The sequence below is a fragment of the Alosa alosa genome, chromosome 12 (genome assembly GCF_017589495.1).
Source record: "Alosa alosa isolate M-15738 ecotype Scorff River chromosome 12, AALO_Geno_1.1, whole genome shotgun sequence".
In the NCBI taxonomy this organism is placed as follows: Eukaryota; Metazoa; Chordata; class Actinopteri; order Clupeiformes; family Clupeidae; genus Alosa; species Alosa alosa.
Window position 1 is genome coordinate 34,949,528 of NC_063200.1, and position 22,212 is coordinate 34,971,739.

General features: G+C 40.6%; 1 protein-coding gene across 1 annotated transcript in view; it reads left to right on the forward strand.

Moving 5' to 3' along the window:
- The window catches only part of aggf1 (angiogenic factor with G patch and FHA domains 1), a 123,358-nt gene that overhangs the window by 60,114 nt on the left and 41,032 nt on the right, over positions 1 to 22,212 (forward strand). The window contains exons 11-12 of the mRNA XM_048258804.1: positions 9,705 to 9,870; positions 12,762 to 12,838. Of these exons, the coding sequence (XP_048114761.1) occupies positions 9,705 to 9,870; positions 12,762 to 12,838 (243 nt within the window). The remainder of the gene's footprint in view (positions 1 to 9,704; positions 9,871 to 12,761; positions 12,839 to 22,212) is intronic.

The window sequence follows — 22,212 nt, forward strand, 5'->3', positions numbered from 1 at the left end:
AGTGTTTGACAGCTTCCGTGAGCCCAGGTAGCTTACTTTAAAGATATCATGAGCTCCTGTCAAAATCTAGCAGTGGGCCTAACTACACACAAGCAAAAGGCTATAAAACAACATCAACAGTATACTTTACACAATGTCCTTGCTAATGCGCTAACTGCCATTTATTTGAAATGTTATCAGCAAAGTTGTAAGGTGAAAACTTTATTTCACAGTGTGTTCTAAACAACACAATGGCATGATGTTAATCTTTTCATGTGCATGAGGCCCATATAGCATCACAATGAATATGAAGATCATGTTAAAAGTTACCTGGCAAAAACATAAACAGGTTACATACCTGATGTCACTGAGCTGTCAAAGAGGCTACGGACCCATCTCTGTACGTTATCGCTAATTAAACTCAGCTGACTGGTGTTAGCACATAGCCATAGTTGCTGTTAACATGCCTACTACAAGCGCTGAGAATCTAAACACTTCAACACCGACATAATGTAGCCTAATATGTTCAAAACTATTGCGTGTTATAGGGGAAGACATGAAATTTCTTGAAGCATTTGGGAACACACTGAATTAACTGGAAAGTGTCCCTGTTAGATTAGCTTGCTTGCAAATGCCGTTGTCCATGACCTGGAAGTTCTATGGCAAGCGGTTTTAACATACCTTATGGCAAACCGCCTACACTGGGTAAACTTGAAAGCAGAGCTTACCATTGTGTGTGCATCCATGGCAAGCTGTTTTAACATTTAAATGTATTATGCGTAGGAGCAATGAGATATTGATAGTAAACTGAATATAACAGTTCAATTTCATGTTCAAAATAGTCTTATAAAAAAAAAAAGCAATTCATGCTTTAGACCATTTTAATTTTTTCATTTAATAAAAACAAAGTACCGGTTCAGGCACCGTTTCGGCATCGGCACCGGCACCGTTTTAAAAGCATCAATTTAGCACCGGTATTGGATGCTCATCAACGGAGAGAGACAAGCTTCACCAAGAGGATCATCCATATCTCTAACTAGACAAGGAATATTCCTTCGTCATAACATCAACTAAACATAAGTCACACATTCATTCTATCACTTGTAATATGAACGTAGCCTTTTTCCTACAACTAGGTGAGATAATTGGCTATGTCTGTTATACTGAAGTTCCACAGTTAGCTAGCTAGCAAGCTAACCGTTTTACATGGGATATGGTAAGTGTAGCTAGTAGGCTACGTGCTGAATGGGTTGTAATGTAGCCTACATCGTTTCCACATGAGTAGCCTAAGTAACATACACATAATTCTTTATAACTGCCGTGTTAGAAAAATTATTGAATGGCCTGTAAATTAATAACTAGATGTAACGTCAAGGTGTGTATAGGCTATCTGTCTTTCCCATTAGAATCAATGATATATGTATGTTAACTTGTTTTCCGTTAAAATGGGGCGTGATTCAGATTAAATGTAGGCTAGCCTATCTTTATGATGATGCGCCTTTAGTAGGCTACGTAAAGGCATGCTGCACACACTTGTTTGGGCTTACGAGCCGGCCAAAGAGTAGATTCGTACAATAAACACCAACGCAGTTCTGAACTCCTTGTCAGCTGAATGGTGTTTTAAATTGCTGTGGACACCGATGCCGACATGAGTGAGATGCACTCTGCTTTCGTCATTCATTTACTGTGCATTAGATTCCATTCTTTTCAATACAACTCTGCACACCAGCATCGCACCTTGCCGCCGTGTAAATCACGATTCAGTTATATTTGGTCGACGCCGCTCCATAAAATCCATTGTTCATCCAGTGTTTGCGTGTTAAAAACTTCGGCGCTGATGTGTGTGGCAAGTGACAGCGCACCATAGACTGTAGGCCTATAAAATGGCAGTGTACTCATGTCGAAAAGTTCCTTATTTTCAACTGAACTCAAAGATAATGAATATAGTATTTTATGTTTGTTATGCCCTTTATTAGCTATATTTCTGAAGAATATATTGTGTTGCCTCAGGTCTGCTGCACATCTTTTGAAATTTGATTTGAAATAATCAAATAGACCTACGTCTTAAAGTTAAGTTAATGAAGTAACTTGCTTTGCTTTCATTTGAATCCTAATCAGGATAGTATACACAATAATTGCTTTATATTGTTAACATGGACTCCTGGAAAGTTCAGAAATGCAAAATAATAGAATTTTAATCATGCGATAAAATATGTGATTAATCGTGATTAACTATAGGAATTCAGCAATTAATCGTGATTAAAAATTTTAATCGTTTGACAGCACTAGTATAAATGTAATTACACTATGTACATTTGTAAATAAATAGAACACTGTGGGTGGGATAGGGAAGTGCAATTGTTAAATTAAATTAAAAATATTTCCAGTAGGCTATATTTAATGTCACACAAAAAGGATACAACCAAAGATTGTTAAGGCAGAGCAAGATCATCAGGAGCCACTTCCGGGAACCCGGATCGCATTGGGGGTCAAAATCCCCCTTTATGCAGAGCAGAGGAAGCGACTGTTCCATTGAAGTCTATGGCCATAGCTCAGAATGTCACCACATATGCTAAGATTTTGGTTCTGTAGAGTTAGGATTAGGAATGTGAATTTTGGACACACTTTCATGATCCTCTAACCCTTCTGAACATTTCAGATTTTTCAAGTTTTTTTGAAGTTTATTTACCCGTGACAGCCAATCAAATATGGTGATGAAGCCGTAAAACAGGAAGTGAGCCCTTATCTCAGCAAGACTTTGATGTATGAAGTCCAAACTTGGCAAGGGTAGTTGTTAACTGATTGTGATGATGCACTAGGAAATTGGCATCATTTGGTCTCTATAGGGGGCACTACAATACAGGAAATGAGCTCATATCTCAGCAACACTTTGATGTATGAAGTCAATCCAGTTCTGGCGCAGACAAGAGTGGCAGCATGTCGAAGTAGTTCCGTGTCTTTGTGTTTTTTTCTACGTTTTTTGTTTACTTTTTACTTCGCCACTTTTTGGATTACACACTTTGAGGAGTGTTTTTATTCTATCCTATGGATATGGACCATTGCAATGCTCCGGTGGCAGCAAACTTGTGTACACAAGGAATCAGCTGATCGCGCTACGACGGAATGCTGGCTGTGTTCACGTCAACATCCCAGAGGAACTGTGGTGCTTTCGGGGTTGCAGAGCGGGAGTTAAAGTGAAGACGAGGCGTCGGGAGAAGAAGTGGAGATATAAGCCCTCAGTTCCATCGATGGTGATGGGGAAACGTGAACTCACTGGCTAACAAGACTGACGAACTGGCTGCCCTGGTAAGAAACCAGAAGTTGTACAGGGAATGTAGTTTGTTATGCTTTACGGAGACGTGGCTAACTAGCTACAACCCCACTCCTAACATTGAGCTGCCCGGCTTCAGTTTAGCTCGTTTGGACAGAGACTATAAACTTTCTGGAAAAAAGAAGGGAGGTGGACTGGTGCTGTACATAAACAATAGATGGTGCAGTGTTTTAAGATGTGGAGTTACTAGCGGTTAGTCTCCATCTGTACTAGTGTTAATTTCGTCAGACGAGACGAGAGGAAATATGTTAGTCAACAACCTTTTTTTTCATGACTAAGACGAGACGATGACGAGACAGCAGTAATGTCCTGAAACACTGACTAAGACTATCTTAAGATGCATTATTGTTGACGAAAAAAGACGAGACTAAAATGTTTTGCATGAAATAAAAACTAAGATAAAATCTCTCTTCATTTTCGTCTACAAAATGAGAAGACAGAATATCTAGCTGTTACGTTTTCAAAATATTCCGAATGAGTTCATAATGCTAACAGCTTTCCTGTAGGCTAGTCTACGTGCTGTTGCTGCAACCCTGTGGCTGCAACACGAAACTACATGGAACAAGAACACTGGAGATTTCTGCCAGAGTTAGCAAGCTAACTACCTAAACTGCCACAATGCTACATACACAGAAGTTGAAGCTTCTCTCATACAAATTAACATCCCCCAGAATGTCCATACGAAAATGTTCATCATGTAATGTCAACTATTTAACTAGTTAGACTGATGATGCAATGTTTGCTAGCAAGTAAGCTAATATGGAAAGTTCGCTAGCAAGTTAGCTATGGCTAAGATGGAGAGTCTGTTTGGGGAATGTGTTGTGTTTAAGCATATATCGCCATCTAGTGAGGCGGAGTAAAACATTAATACTTTGGTCTCGACAGTGTTTCTCAAACTTTTTCAGTTTCAGCACCACTTAACTAACCCTAGCTAAAAAAAAAAAGATTATACCTTCTTCAACAGTAGCCTATAATTAGTCTACACTATAGGCCTACTCACTGAACCACTTTGCTTATTGTGTGGATTCATACTGTATGATTTAAACTGGCATATCTTACATAGACAGTGTTGCAGAACTGTTTTTACATACAAGTTGGTTCAATATTGCAAACAACTCCTCTATATTATATTTTACCACGCCTGCTCAAGGACCACTTGGGATAGCTTATGGACCACCAGTGATTCCCCGGACCACACTTTGAGAAACACTGGTCTACTTAATATGACAGTGGTCCATTCAAATCTTTTACGTCTATGGTCAAATCCCAGCCGAGCTATAACTGTAGCTCGACTTACCTGTGCATGTAAACATACTGACTGACAAAAAATCAGAATGAGTAATTATAACAGACGAGTAGCCCTGTGGACACACAATATTGTTGGAAAATTGAGATGTGTGAAACACTATTTGACTCAAATGGTAATCAGAAATAATTTGTTATAAAAAAGACTAAAATGTGTTGACTAAAACTGACTAAGACTAAGATACCTTTAGTTTTCTTTTTGACTAAAACTAGACTAAAATGACGAGACTTTTAGTTAGACTAAAACTTGACTAACAAAAATTATATTTGAATGACTAAATATGACAAAGACTAAAAAGGACATTTCGTCACAAGACTAAGACTAGGACTAAATTAAAAATAGGTGACAAAATTAACACTAATCTGTACTACATGCCGAGGGAGTTCTCGCACGCCATTGTTGTCTGTGTTTACGTTCCGCCGCGAGCTCTCCCAGATACAGCGTGTGACGTCATCCACTGAACTTCTGTATGGACATTGTTGTTCCCACCAGAACTGTACGTTGCTTTCCTAACAACAAGCCTTGGATAACCAGTAATGTCAAGACCCTTCTCAATAGACCGGTTTCAGGTCCCTAACAACCATAGTCAAGAATGAACTCGGAGGACAAGCACTAGTTTGTTTACACTGACAGCGCATAGAAAGCAAGCTGGCTGAACTTGATATAAGATGAAGAATAAAAAACAAATTGCCGAAATATTTGGGTGTAGCCGAGTCTGGATTGTTTTCATCTAGAGGTGTAGCGGATTTACCTATGAAAAAGCAACGGATTTTATGGAAGGTAGGCTAAACATTTGTCCAGTCACTGTAAAGTTAGGTTAGGGTTAGGCTAATGTTAACGTTATGGCTTCGACTGCACAAACAATTAGTTTATATTTAGATAAAAGTGAGAACATTACCTACTCAAAGGCTACATAATGACAGGGGTGGACAATCATTTCCCCCTGAGGTCAGAGGATAATTACTTTGATAAAGTAGCTTATGCTGGCCACACATTGAACGATTGATTGAAATACAATGCACAAAATGCATTGTGCTGGATATTAACTGACAGGAAAGTAGCCTATACGGATTAAGCTAGCCTACCTTATAGTAGGCCTATGCAATAACGTTACTTGCAAGCCCATGTCTTCTTTCTTAAAACAAACAACTACCCTGCATCTTGTCATTTGCTTGAAACGTAGGCTAACGTTAGCCTCCGTTCTCATGAATCATAAGTCTCTTATTAAAATGATATGCTGAGGAATATGATAAAACACTAATGTCACTAATGTTAAATAATGTTATTTAGCCTACATGAAGTTTTTCCTCTTGAGCATGGAAATAACATTCGTGGCATAACTTCGTAGCTTCATAATGTATGATTCATATCCAAATGTCTAGCACCTAGGCCTACCTACTTTATTGGCATTTTTTTTAGCTTTGAACGGACACATCACAAAAAAATTAGATGTCTCCTGTACCACACAGGGGAAATTCAGTCTGCTTTTCTCTGCCAAAACAATTTTCAAGCACCTTGCATCTTTCTTTCAATGTATTGCTATATGGCTCTGGGTTTGCTTGTCCTCCGAGTTCATCCTTAACGACGGTTGTTAGGGACCTGAAACCGGTCTATAGGAAAAAGATGGCGTTCAGAGAGGGGGACATGGCAGAGCTGAGGCGCGTACAGGGGGAACTCAAAGTCAAGCTGAAAGAGGCTAAGGAGGACCACAGAAGGAAGGTGGAACAGAAGTTGCAGGAGAACAACATGAAGGAGGTGTGGGATGGTATGAAGACCATCACTGGCCTTAACCCTTAAGAACGTACCGTCACACTGGTGTGACGGCCGTTAACTATCCGTAACAGCGTACCGTCACACTTTTGTGTTTGGAATGTTGCTACATAAGTATTCTAATTGCTGCTTAACAATGGGCTACCACTTGTTGGCTAACATGGGCTGACATTGTACATTCTCAAAGTCAAAGATGGTCTCTCGCAAATCACTTTGCCACTACCATTTTGTTATGTCCACATTTTGCAGATCTAGTTTATATTATGATTGTGTGGTCGGGCTATACATGACAAAATCCACGGAAGTGGCAAGTATTGGGAAGAAGTTTACTTACAGGAGGCTACAAATGTTGCTAGCTTCACTGCCATTTATTGCCATATTGTTGAATGTCAGTCATTACACCAAGCACAATAAAACAAGCAAAATTAGTGTTTTTTTTAAATTAAATGATGATGTTATTCAGTGTTTAGTCAAATCTCATGGCCACTGATGAGATGAAAATCAAAATGACCGCGAAATGTACGGAATGCTGGAAACAAACATCGTTCATTCACAAGCTATGTAGCTTTGAGTAACGCACGGCTCAGGAAACATAGTTTGCTACATTCATGACATTAAAACTCGCACAAGAAATGCGCATACATCTTTATCTTGTCCCATTATAATCACAGCTTTATTTGCGCAATAGCAGTGCATCCATCAAGTCCGTCAATTCAAAACATTACAGCGACTGGCATCTCGAAGTTCATTCATTCAGAAAACAATCATAGTATTTACAGACGCTATACAATTTCATCGATAATATTAGTCATGGCACATTTGAAAAGGCGTCAGCTTACTGATGAAGAGATCAGGGTTATTTTTACATCTAATGACGACTCTGATGTGGACATTGAACATCCGTCTGAGGTAAGAGCAGAGATATTCACATGTCCTGTTATCCTCGTGACAATTGTAACACGTTGTCATTTACACTTGTAACACTTCATTTGCGTAATCAGGTGCATGCATGCAACACATGTGATCACATGATGAAAGCATGTGTGTGTGTGGTACTTTGCAATGTTCACGTGAAATAAAACAGATCAGGCCATGCTAACACTGCATAGATTGTAGACAACCCCCTCAGACGCACCCCTCCTCCCCCCCATCATCACTGCTGATCAGGTCAATGGACAGCTAAAGAAACTTCGACCTAGGAAGGCAGCCGGGCCAGACAGACTGTGTCCAAGGCTGCTCAAGGTCTGTGCTGCTGAACTGGGGGAGCAACTGAAGCACATTTTCAACCTGAGTCTCCGTCTCAGACGAGTACCAGCACTGTGGAAGACATCATGTCTCACCCCCGTCCCTAAGAAGCCACACCAAAGTGAGCTTAATGATTACAGGCCTGTGGCTCTAACATCACATGTGATGAAGACAATGGAGCGACTGGTCCTGCGCATACTCAGACCCCAGGTACACCATGCGCTAGACCCGCTACAGTTTGCATACCAGGAGAAAGTGGGCGTGGACGACGGCATCACTTATCTCCTACACAGGACACATTCTCACCTAGACAATCCTGAATTACAGATTACCTGACGAGCGGCCACAGTTTGTGAGACTGAAGAACTGTCTCTCTGACAGTGTGATCAGCAGCACCGGAGCTACACAGGGAACTGTGCCCTCACCTGTCCTGTTTACCCTGCACACATCTGACTTCTGTTACAACACCGAGTCATGCCACATGCAGAAGTTCTCTGATGATACTGCAATTGTGGGGTGTATCAGGGACGAACAAGAGAAGGAGTACAGGAGCCTGGTGGAGGACTTTGTGCAATGGTGCAAACTCAACCACCTTCAACTCAACACTTCAAAGACCAAGGAGATGGTGGTGAATTTCCGCAGGTAAAAGCCTGCTCTGCTACCAGTCTCCATTGATGGGGTCAATGTGGAGGTGGTAAACACCTACAAGTATCTGGGCTTACAACTGGACAATAAACTGGACTGGTCAGCCAATACTGAAGCACTCTACAAGAAAGGGCAGAGCAGGCTGTACTTGCTGAGGAGGCTGCGGTCCTTCAATGTCTGCAGTAAGCTCCTCAGGATGTTTTACCAGTCTGTTGTTACCATCGTCCTCTTCTATGCTGTGGTATGCTGGGGAGGAAGCACAAAGAAGAAGGATACTGGGTGACTAGATAGGCTGGTAAGGAAAGCTGGCTCTGTCGTGGCAGCCAAACTGGAGTGCATCACTTCAATATCAGACAAAAAGACCCTGAACAAACTGATCAGCATTGTAGACAATGAATGTCATCCACTCCATAGCACTATTGTAAAGCAGAAGAGCCTGATCAGCTGGAGACTTCACTCACTGTCATGCACAACTGATAGACAGAAGTAATTTGTCCCCAGAGCCATTGAACTGTTCAACGCTTCACTTAAGGGTAGAGGAGAGAGAGACTTCTCTGCATAGTCTGTTTACATGCTATATTAGCACATTTGCACAACCCCTTCCTCCCTCCTGGACTGTGGCCGTACTTGATGCTTAATTGACTTAATTGACTATCCCCACCCTTTCAACTGTATATTGAATCTTGCTTGTGTCTGTTGAGGGGCCCACGACCATGGCACCCCTGACGGGGACAACAAGGAAGCGATCATCCTCAGCTGCACTCTGAATTACGGACTTAGTCCCTGCCCTGTCATGCTTGATCATCCTTAAGCATCCTTAAGCACACTATGTTGATATTTGATATTTGATTTAGTTTCTATCTATCTATCTATCTATCTATCTATCTATCTACAGGGACTCAGTACTTGATTGTGAGGACATGCAAGGAAAGTGGTCTCATTTGGCCTCTAGGGGTGCTTTAATAAAGAAAGTGAGCTCATATCTCAGCAGCGCCTTGATGTATGAAGTCCAAACTTGGTACAGGGACATGGTAGCTAATTGTGAGAACGCACAAGGACATTGGTGTAATTTGGCCTATAGGGGCATTGTAACAAAGTAAATGAGCTGATATCTCAGCCATTCTTTATCCAAGTTGCTGTGAGTGCTTGCTCATCCCATGGCAATGCCATTCCTGCTAGTGTACTGCTAGCCCCCGACATTACTGCTTGCAGCTATATTTGATATTGTATCGATATTATTGTTTTTACTACTAATGTTGGCTTAATGTAGGCTAACCATTTTTTAAAATACTGTTTACTGTTCATTTTAACTATTGTAATGTTCATATTTTGTAAGCTTTGGACAAAAGGGTCTTCTAAATACCATAACCATGACCATCATTCTAAATAAGGTTGGTATAACTGCTAATGTCTTCTATTCTTTACTAGCCCAAAGTTCGCTGTGAACCTTGTCCTCTCAGCCATGGGGATGAAGTCAGGATAGGAGAGACTGTCCTTTCCTTTCATATCCACCCAGGGAATGACACCTGTGATGGCTGTGAACCTGGACAGATTATTGCTCATCTCAGTCGACATAGAAAAGAACACAACTCAGGTAATGTGATGCGCTCATTTTCCAGTAGTTTCAATGACATGAATATTCACTCTGTCCATTTACTTCTTTGTTTCATTGATATTTGGATTTAACCCTCTGTAGTCAGGAGCTTTGTTTTGAGTCTCATTTAGATAAACTAACCTAATGGCAACTCATTACACCTGCATGATGCTGCTTTGAGCTCTCCCTCAAACAGGTTCAGCTCGCACCTCCCCTACCCAATTCAAAATGGTGGCTTGTGCAAGAACTTCATGCAGACTACAACTTGCGCGATGTAGCCTACACAACTTTGTTTAAAATTGATGCATTCAAGTTGACTTTGCAAAGTTAGTATTATAGCCTATCTATCACGTCTATCGCGTTGTCAATCGCAAACGCAAATTTATTTAAACATTTCTTGACGGAATTACCTGTAGCCTTGTGGAGGTCGGAAAGAAAGCACCTGTTTGATAAATGAGCCAGTAGTGGAGAAAGAACTAATCAGTAGCCTAGGGTAGGCTTCTGCAAAAAACAATGTTGTTGGCGATTTAAAGGTGCCATGTGTAAGAATTGAGGTAAAAATATCCAAAAAAATGAGCTACACGCATCAAAAGAATGAGAAGAAATAAGGGCGATGATGTCATTAAAAAAATGACAAGGTATAGTGCTGCAGAGATATCAACCTGAATTAGCATGCTAAATTACTAGCCACAGCCCGACAGGTGTCATAATACCAGTTTCGATGATTCCTCTTTATATAGTATAATACCAGTTTCGATGATTCCTCTTTATATAGTATAATACCAGTTTCTGCCATGGGAGGCGGTATGCGGGCAACATAACCACCAGCCAAACTGCAATACACGTGTCTCGGTTGTTACTCTAGGGTAGACCAACTCACTTTCTGGAGGTATACTGCCCCCATCTTTTATGGAATGTGGAGTATGAATTGATTTTTTGCCGGACATTACACATGGCACCTTTAAACTATCTAGCGGACGTTTAATAGGCTACAAGCAATAGAGGCTTAGATAACTGTATGGCCCACGTCGAAACTGAATTTGCCCTACTTCCAACTCTTTGACTGCACTGTAGCCAATTGACTGCTTGACAGTAGGTTATTTTTATTTTTCTGTAGGCCTACAATAAACAAATTTGTTCGTTCAACTTTATACAGCAGCTCTATGCACTTGGCCAGCCTACAGAATGGGAACATTTTGGACAGGGAATGAGAATGTATGCACGCAGGATCTGTAGGCTATTTGTGGCGGGTTACCAGCAAACAATGTTTACGTAATGCATTAACTCAAGACTTCAAACATTTTATAAACAACATAAACAGAAAGGATGCAGGCAGCAAATGTAGAAGAGTCATTTCCAATGGAAGAACAAAATGTTGAACGAAGCCCAAAGCTTTACTGATGTCAAAGCACACACACATATCGGTAAAATAACACTAAACAAAAGGTAAATTTAGCAAAGGTGACAAAATTAATATAGGTTTTTGTTAGGCGTGAAAGTAGGCCTACTAGGCTACTTTTAGCTGACCAGTGTCGAATCTGAAATTGCGAATATTAACAATGTAGCCTAACCCTTTGAATGTTGCACCCTGGTTAGAGACCAACTTAAAAGTAAAGTAACGGTAACATGTAACAAGATACTTTCCAAAATGACTAACGAGTAAAGTAATTTCATTACAATTTGAAGAAGTAACGAGTAACTAAAGCATTACTTTTTTTGAGTAACGACCCCGACACTGTCCACATTTATTAGCCCTCCTCTTGGTGAATTGGCTTAAATAATAAAATAATAATACGTTTATTTTATATAGCGCCTTTCTCAAACCCAAGGTCACTTTACATAGTAGGAAGGCAAGGAAACACAATAACAAACAAACAAAACAATACAACAAAGACAAGTTATCTGTATGGAGCTATGTGTTGGGTGTGGAGGAGAAGTGATCATTAAACAGAAAGGTCTTGAGATGTGCTTTGAAGAAAGGAAGAGAACGGCAGGCACGAAGAGGTTGGGGGAGGGAGTTCCAGAGTTTGGGGGCCAAGGCACTGAAGGACCTGCGACCCAGGGTGGAGAGTCTGGAACGGGGGATAGCCAAGAGGTTTTGGTCAGAGACACCGTCTGAGTAATGATTAGACAACCAGGTGTTGGGCTTTACACAACATGAGCCCTGCCCCTCGGAGCCTGTTTCAAACCGTTCTCGCCGTGCACTTCACCCCAGCTGCCATTTGACATGCTTTTTGTAGGTCACTTGATTGTTGGGAGGTTGTTTTTAGCAGTCAAATTTTAATTTTCATGAACTTAACCATTAAAGGTGCGACCATTTGTAGGATTGTTACCGAATGTTCTGTAGGCCAAAATCAAAACACTGGTGAACGTTCTCAAGACTACCAGACGCGAGCCTCTTCTGGGTTGCCAGATGTAATGAAGACTTAGCTAACGTTAGTTGACCTGCAGCTGCTTTAACGTTTCTCCAACCATGACCCAGCTACACATTACGGAAACAGTGAAAAACAGTGGATTGTTTGATTATAGCGCTAACTGTTGGGACTGTCGCAGGAGACGTAGTGTAGGCAGCCATCGAAATTAATGCTCATCATGGGGTAATATTGTGGAAACAAACGTTGGGTAGGCTAAATTTATGGTCCATACTGTAGCATACTGGCGTCTGTAGACTCAAAGCGGCAAAAGCCGATGTTCCCCTGCTCACAAGTGCCACCTAGTGGTTGTTTGGGTCATTGCAGCTTCACTGGGGAAATATAAATAAAAGACGCGTGATTCACGCGAGAAGCTGTACAATTGATTGTAGTACCCACTGTATTACAATTACCATCACCAATTGAGTATTTCTGACATTCAGGTTTGATTGTGATCAAAGTATGTACTTCTTTCCCCAGGTCATTTAGTAGGAGAGAACAAAGAGATGCAGAGGCAAAGAGAGCTAAAACAGATGAAAGTCAAATATGGTCTCAAGGTCAGTTTCTGTTCTTTGCAGTGGGCATATTCTGTATAAGTATGACATTCACTATCTGTTAATTCCAGGAACATCTGTTTGTGTGTGTTTGTCTTTGTGTCTGTGTCTTGTCTGGTCTTTGCATGTCTCTCAAACCATTGGTCTGAGAGACCACACTTAGCAAGTGTATTGTTAAGGCCACATGAGAGTGCACAGTGTTGAGTTTGAAGTTGTTTGGCTTAGTAATGCAAAAAACAAGGCTTTATCAGGTCTTTCCCCTCTTGCCACTCACTTTCCCCCTCCCTTCCTCTTAATACCACAGCACATCACTGCACACCTACAGAAAGTGAGTGCAGTGTTGAAGCTGTCTGGATGTTGAAATATGAAGGAAAATGTTAATAGGCAACATGTGTCCAACCTCAATGATGGAGATTGCCTCTGGATGCAGTTTACCTGTAGGCATGAACACATTTATGCAGGTCTTGCCCTCAGCGACATGACACCGGAATGCCGTGTCCAATAGAAACGAGATTAAATAATTTGTTCATTATCAGACACTCAGAACATACAAATCATTGTGTAGTAGAGTGTCACACTATTGAAGACTATTTAGATATTTGCTATTCTGGGAACCTCAGCTGAAGAGACAGAGTGGCAGAGCATGACATCATTTAACTAAGTAAAAAGGCAAGGCTGCACTGTTTGTTCTTGTAATTGTAGGCTAACTGCCTAATTACACCTAACCCCTCACTGCTCCCCGAGTGCCGCTGTAGCAAAGCAGGTCACTGCTCCAGGTTAGTGTGTGCTTCACCTCACTGTAAGGGCTTTCAGACATACGTGTAAGACCGTAGGTTCTGCGGATGTTAAACAGTTGGGCCGTATATCTGAACAACATAAACGGTCATATGGAAGTTCTACTGCTCCCCACCTAGTATTTCCTCCGGACATTATGTAAATGAGCTGTGTCTGAACGAAACAAAGAACATGCGGTTAAGTGGCGGGAGCACTTAAATGCCAGGGTCATGATGGAGTGGCATTGTGCTGTCCAGAAAATCTCTGACCAGGAAAGACGAAAACATCACGGAGCTACTGTCCATGAGGGCAGACAGTGTTGTGATAGAACACATGAAAGGAACGGCAAGAGACACGTTGATGTACAACCGCATCGCAAGGCCAAAGGAATTCAAAAGACCAAATCATCATAAGCAGTAGGTGACGACGAACAACGACGTTGTTGACGACAATAACAGGAGTATTTAATAAATTGTTAGCCAACAAGGTCGGTTTTCTGTTCATTGATAGCCTTCTCATGAACTCACTGTTGAGCCCGATATTTGTTGAGATTTAGAATGAATAATGCCTAGCTAGAGAAAATGAAAATGAAGAAAACCCAACTTTGTTCCACGCTCCTTACGTAAATGCAATAGACACATACAGTATTTGACTAGTTTGCAGGAGCACACAAAAGGCATCTGAATGGCAGATTATCATTTAGGCTGCCATTCAACGAAATGCAGGCACACAGTTAGCAGGTGCGTATCCCACAAAAGGCACCTGCCATTGGGACGGGGGAGGTTGCTTTTTTGAAAAATAAACCATGAAAAAACCAACCACTTCACCGTTATGTTAGTATTTTTGTTTGTTGTTTAACCCTTTGCAGACTGTGCCGAACATTCCATTTTTTCATACTCGATGGCCTTATGGCACAAAAAGGCTTATTGTATGATTATGCTACATGACAGAGATACAATATACCCACCACTGTAATCAGGAGAAATAGCCCTTTCAAATGGTATAAAATATATCTAATTTTTCTCCCAATTTCTATTGTAGATAGAGAAAAACATAGAGTGTATGGGAGATTCCAAATTTTGTCCTCTACTCAGTGATAAAAACAGAATCAATGTGTCACCTTTTGTTCAAAAGTTATGATAAATGTATTAGACCTTTGCAGACGGCACAAAACATTACGTTTTTTCATACTTGATGCCCTTGTGAGACAAAAAGGCTTATTGTGTGGCCATGCTACATGACAGAGATGAGATATACCCACCATTGTAAACTAGCCCTTTAAAATGGCACACATCATAGTTAATACATTTGAGTGTACCACACATTGTTTTTAAACAAAACCTGCAAAATTCAACATCAAAAAACGTGAAAATATCAATTTGTCAAGATGAATCTTTCTTTTCACCTAATGTCTGTTGTAGATATAGTGTGCAAAGGATAGCCAGTGTTGTGTTCTCCTCAGTGAAAAAAACAGAATCAGTGTGCATTGTCACAGCTGTGGCGTGGTTGTGTGTGTGTGTGTGTGTGTGTGTGTGTCCATCTAAGCCTAGCAGACGATGGGGTGTAAATGCTATTGGAGTTGGTGTCTCTGTCTGTGTTGGAAGGATAGGCAAAGTGTATGCTTTCTACCTGACATGGGACTTGACCAAACTCAAAATAAAGAAATTGTCAGATAAGAAATATAGAAATTGAATTACAAATCTAACCAAACTATTATCACTATAATCCCTCTCATTATTGTTATAAGCAACACTTATCACAACCAGAAATGTGATAATAATAATAATAATGCATTTTATTTATGGGCGCCTTTCTGAACACTCAAGGTCACCTTACAAAATCAACAATAAAACATTCAATCCATTAAACAAGCAATCAGAGAAAACAAACAATAAAATAACAAGATAATGCTATTAATAAAAAAAAAGAGCAAAAGAAAGAAAGAAAAAATTAAAGAGAGTAGGCCTGTCTGAAAAGATGAGTTTTTAGGTGAGATTTGAAAGTGGTTATGGACGTGGAGTGTTGAATGTAGTGGGGCAAAGAGTTCCAGAGGTGGGGGGCTGAGTGACTGAAAGCTCTAGACCCCATGGTAACCAGACGAGCAGGTGGGAGGATGAGCTGGATGGAGGAAGAAGATCTGAGAGAACGGATGGGTGTCTTGATATGGAGGAGCTCAGTAAGAGACTGAGGAGCAAGATTGTTAATAGCTTTAAATGTAAGCAGGAGGATCTTGTAAATTATGCGGTATTTGAAGGGGAGCCAATGAAGTTGCTGCAGGACAGGTGTTATGTGACTGATGGAGGGGGTTCTGGTAATGATGCGGGCAGCAGAGTTTTGGACCAGTTGTAGTTTATGGATAGATTTGTCAGGTAAACCATAGAGGAGAGAGTTACAGTAGTCTAGGCGGGAGGTGACCAGGGTGTGAACCAGAATTTCAGCATTGTTGGGGGAAAGAGATGGGCGCAAGCGAGAGATCTTCCGTAAATGGAAATATGCTGACCGAGTGATGTTATTGATGTGGGGACTGGAATGACAAAGTGCTATCTAGGATGACACCCAGACTTTTAACCTGGGGGGAGGGGGACACAGATGAATTGTCGATGGAGATGGAAAAGTCATTTATTTTAGAGAGGATGGATTTGGTGCCAATAAGGAGGAGTTCAGTTTTGTCACTGTTGAGCTTGAGAAAGTTTAGGGAAAACCAGGATCTAATTTCCTGAAGACAGTTGGATAGAGAGATGGGAGGGAGGGATGTAGTGGGTTTAGTGGATAGGTAGAGCTGGGTGTCATCTGCATAGCAATGGAACTGAATGTTATGTTTACGGAAAATATGGCCAAGAGGGAGAAGGTAGATAATGAACAGAAGGGGTCCAAGGACAGAACCTTGGGGAACACCAGAGGAGAGGGGGGAAGAGTGGGATCTGAAAGTTTTGAGTTGGACAAACTGAGTACGGCCAGAAAGATATGATTTAAACCAGTGCAGGGGTGTATCAGATAATCCAAGGGAGGCTAGTCGGTCAATGAGAATGGTGTAGGAAATGGTGTCAAAAGCCGCACTCAGGTCCAGGAGGATGAGAATAGTTAAGAGTCCAGAGTCCGCAGCCGTGAGGAGGTCATTGGTTATCTTAACAAGAGCTGTTTCAGTGCTATGGAGGGGACGGAAACCTGATTGGAACTGTTCATAAAGACTGTTGTGGGAGAGGTGGTCATGAATCTGAGAAGCAACTGTTTTTTCCAGGATTTTTCAAAGGAAGGGGAGGTTGGAAATTGGGCGGAGATTGTTGAAGTTGCTGGGGTCAGCTCCAGGTTTCTTGAGAATGGGGGTTATTGCAGCTGATTTGAGGGGTGACGGAACAATACCAGAGATAAGAGAGGAATGGATAATAGCAGTCAGGGGTCAGGGAGTGAATGCAAGCTTTAACCAGTGTAGTTGGGAGAGGATCAAGTTGGCAGGTTGATGGTTTAGATTTGCAGACAAGGTTGGTTATTTCAGCAGCAGAGGGGAGGGTAAAATCAGAGAAAGGATAACCAGAAGATATTTGAAAGTCAGAGGATGGTTTGAGATCTGGGGGGCTAACTGTTGATGGATACGGTCAATTTTAGTATTGAAAAATGTCATAATGGAATTACAGGAGTCAGTGGAGTAAAAATGAGTTGGGAGAGAATCAGGTGGGCGTAGTGTTTTATGAACCAGTGAGAAAAGTGCTTGAGAGTTGCCAGAGCCTCATCTGATTAGATCTGTATAATAGTTGGACTTTGCAGTGGAAAGAGAATCTTTATAGGAAAGTAAATGGGTATAAAACATTTGTTTGTGGATGGTGAGACTAGTTTTTCTATAGAGGCGTTCCAGTTGGCGACCTCTGGCTTTCAGTTGACGATGTTCAGAAGTAAACCAGGGTGCAGATTTGGAGAAGGAAACAGTCCGAGTTTTTAATGGGGCCAGGGTATCGAGGAAATGGTGTAGGCCACAATCGTAGTGACTGAGCAGTTCATCAGGGGTGGATGTGAAGTCGATGTTGGGAAGATTGGCAATACCAGAGTCTAGAGCTGCTGGGTCAATGGACTTAATGTTGCGGAAAGAGATTGTACGTGACAGTTTTGTTTTGAACAATGTCACCTTAGTATTAAATGAGATAAGTTTATGGTCGGAGATGGGAAGGTCAAATGCAGTACAATTAGAAGGAGTGACACCAGAGCAGCAGAGTAGATCCTTTGGCCTTTTGAATGGGTGGGGAAATGAATAAACTGCTGCAAGTCAAAACTATCAAGGCATGATGGACGCACACACACACACACACAAACATGCTTACCCAGCTGAGGATGATGGGAGATTATCTCCTCCTGTAGCACATCATTGTCATCTTCTTCATCCAGAAGCTACCCATCCATGTCCCATGTCCATGCCACCGTGGTCCTTGGGGTCATATTTGCCATCAGCAGTCGGCTGCTTTCACCCCAGTTGCACATACTTCTCTCCCTCCATCTAAAATAACAAAAAAATTCACAGGTCTGATAGTGAATAGGTTGTTTAGTTTTATTTTACATTACTTCCACATAATCTTAATCACCACCAACCATGACTCTTTTCACTAAAAGTATTATTGTCACTGGAGGACTGCAATATTGCTTGGAGAGGTAACATTAGTCTCAGAGCTCACTACAGTAAGTGTTATTGCCTTGGCTAAACCATACATAGCATACCAGCTTACAAGCAAAAATTGATTCATTAACATGAGTCAGGAGATATGACAGAAAACATCTAAACAGCGTATGCATACACATACACACCGTGCATAGGCTACTGCAGTTGCGTAAAGACAAAACACCCCCTTAGAAAAATAATGTGTCGACAGTAGGCTTGGGTGTATGAGCTCCCATCATAGTTAGCCACCCAAAAACCTCATAATCGTAGCAGCCAACCTTACAGCCTAAAAGCTAAACAATACTAAGACACATTTATAACAAATCTTCAGTCATGTATTCAAGAAAACAGCAGTCAATGAATAAAATCCTTACGTTACACCATCGGTGATCAACACAGTCTTCACGTCGGTAACGTAACGTTGTCATTCATGTCAGATGTTTCTATCTAAGTATTAGTAAGCTAAGCAACTTGGCGACAAACAACTGTAAATTGTGCTATACATATTACGAAGGAATGAAAGGTTTATTTGACAATAAAATACCGATTAGGTGTACTTGACATAAAGTTGACAGTCATGAAGCACGGGAGTGAACTTTATCGTGACTACGCGTCAAGGACATGTTGCAGCCTCTCCTACGACGGAGTATTAGGGCCACACATGAAGAAAAACATTTTTGCCATGGCGAGATTAAACTCGACATGTTGACTTTAAAGTCAGCATGTCGACATTAAACTCGACATTTCGAGAATAAAGTTGAAATGTAATGTCGACTTTAATCTCGGCGATGTCGACTTTTAAAGTCGACATGCTGACATTAAACTCGCAATAGGCCCTACTGTTTAAACATAGCCTACACAGTTTAAGCTATGTAGCCTACACTAATACACAATATGTTACATGAAAAATGGGCTTCAAATAGGTTTTATTTCAGATAGATTGCTAGATTGCAGATATTCAGATAGATTGCGTCTTGTCTGTTAACTACTCATTGCCGTCATCATGAAGTGCTGTCTCGCGGTTATGGAAATACCATGCACTATGCCGTTTAGGCTAAATAGCTAGAAAAATATATATATCCAATGATATAATGTTTCTATACAAAATGTTATTTCACTCTGTTTTACGTGGGTCAGGCCACTGCGCATCCAAATAACTGCCCTTCATGACCCACAGGCCATCACTCTCCATAGGATAACATGGCAAAACTAATTTTTCTAAAACTGCTTTTCCATGTCTCACCTGCAATACGTAGCTATAGGAGGCTAGAAACACAGGTATAGCCTAAGCATTTATACTATTTTGATCCCGGGAGAGAATATGTGCGCATGCACTTAATTTATGCACTAGGCTACACTGCAAAAAATGAATTCTAACCAAGTGTTATTGATCTTATATGAAGATTAAAAAATCTATTTGGTATTGTTTTTAGTATGAAAAGACTTACCTAGCACTCTCTCAAAAGATCATTTTGACTTAATTTAAGAAGACTTTAACTTATTTTAAGGAGTCTTATCAAGACAAATTTGCTCAATGCACTGGCAGACAAATTTGCTTAACGCACTGGCAGACAAATTTGCTGAGATGAGATGAGATGTCTTAAAATAAGTCAATTCTTTTTTAAATTAAGTCAAAAGATTTCACAAGAAAGCGCTAGGTAAGTCTCTTTATACTGAAAACAATACCAACTAGTTTTTTTATCTTGATATAAGATTAATGACACTTGGTTAGATTTTGTTAGATAAGCAGTTTTTGCAGTGTATGTGTGCATATGTGTGCATGTAGGCTACTAGCCTACATGGGGTGGTCGGGATGATGGCTTCATTCGTCCCTCCATAGACATTCAGCAATAGGCTGTTTTGCATCCATTACAAACAAGCAACGTGAAAGTCTAGGATTGGGGAGAGCGCCTAGTATGCAGTTGAACCTTTAGATGAAAAACAACACTTTAATAATGGGCCTACAATAAATAAATAAACCGCTAATGATGTTTAGGCTACTTTTGACCATCGCATTTATCGCCTGTAACTCCGTGATAGGCTACTTTGCTGTTAGGTCCTATTTGGCTGATCAACGTAGGTTAATATGTTCTATGTTTTGTCCACATGATATAGTCCTATGTCTAATCATTGTTGCACTCGAACACTCTGAATAATTGTTGCACTAGTTGCATTGTTTCATTCGTCCTCCCTTTCAATCGTCTCGAGCGGTCGTTCTCTCTCCAAACTAACTTTATTCTCAAAATGTTGAGTTTAATGTCGACACGTTGAGATTAAAGTCGACATGATATTTCAACTTTATTCTCGAAATGTTGAGTTTAATGTCGACACGTCGAGATTTAAGTCGATCTTATATTTCAATTTTTTTCTCAAAGTCGAGTTTAATGTCGACATGGCGACTTTAAAATCGACATGTCGAGTTTAATCTCGTCATGGCAAAAAAAAAAATTCCTTCATCTGTGGCCCTAATACTCCATCGTACTCTCCTGATGCTAACGTTACCTAACTTAGCTAGTTTTCTATCAGATGACAAGCAAGCAACATCGTTCAAAATAGAACAAATCGTTAAAGTGTCAGTCTTAGTAGGTCTGTAATCTTGGTTGACATATAGTAACCGCCCAAAAATGACTGAAAATGATGAGTTTACTAAAGATTACGGTGTGCTAAAATACCAGCTGTCATTAGCTGAAGTGAACACACACACGCATTATGTTACGGCCATGCATACAAGGTGTAATTACCAGCAAAAATACATTTTAAAAACGATTTTGAAATAATAACATGGATAACAAGTAATAATATCATAAAAGGACTGGTTTTTACCTCAGATGATCCAGTAGTTTCTCCTTTAGACGATGTCAAGATCAACGATGCATAGTGCTTCCTGCTGTTTTTCCTCTAGTGGAGGGAGACGTCAACTCTTGATTTTTCCTTCACGTAGTAAAAGAAATTCGCGCCACAAATCCCTTAACCAATCATATCACCAGAAAGCCTATGATGTGACGTTTTTGAGGAAGTTTTCATTAATAAAATTGGTTGGGGTATGGCGGAGTTATTAGACTGAACGTCATCGGTACTGGGGTACCGAAATTAGAATGGGCCGTCTGCAAAGGGTTAAAAAAAATGTTGTATATTATGGCCTTGAAGTCTTGAGTTACAAGTTCTACAAGTTCATGCATGCTCTCTCCAACGCAAACCAGATTTGGGTTCCATAGCCAAGTAATTCTGCTACATAACGTTGAAAACAGATAAATGTGTTTATTTGAAGCACACATTAAAATACTGTTGGAGAGCTTCAAGTATGCACACTTATGTGACTACTTCAAGTATTAGCCTACGCACAATAGATTTTTCTTCTTTACCCTACATATAATGCATACATTTTGTAAACAAAAACAGCAGCTGTGACAGCGGCCGCATATATTCTGCGTCATATCTCGCCTCTTGCGAACTCTGCAAGCCCCCCTCACTCGACAACCACACGGAGATTCTCTAATGTGTTTGTATGTCGTTCACACATAGGTCAGTATAAGGTCCACAGGTTAGCATCATATCTGAATCACCCGAAGGGTCGGACGTCCGTTTGACAAACCTCCGCATATACTCCAGAGGTTATGTCTGAAAGCCCTTTGTGTGTTCACTGTGTGCTCTGTGTGTTCACTAATTCACGGATGGGATAAATGCATAGACCAAATTCCTTGTATACGGAAGTATACTTGGCCGAGAAACCACATTTACATTTAATTGTAAAGTAATTTCTAGTGATGCACCGATATTGAAATTCTGGGCTGATACCGATATTTAAAATTTCACCAATATTTTTTTGATACACCTTTGTTGGTATTAAAATTACATTTCAATTTTTTTCAACAAGAAAATTAGAAGAGAGAGTAGGGCTTAAAATATTTTTTTTCAAAATGGAGGGAATTCCCCCCTAAGGTTCTTCATGTATGCATGGGGA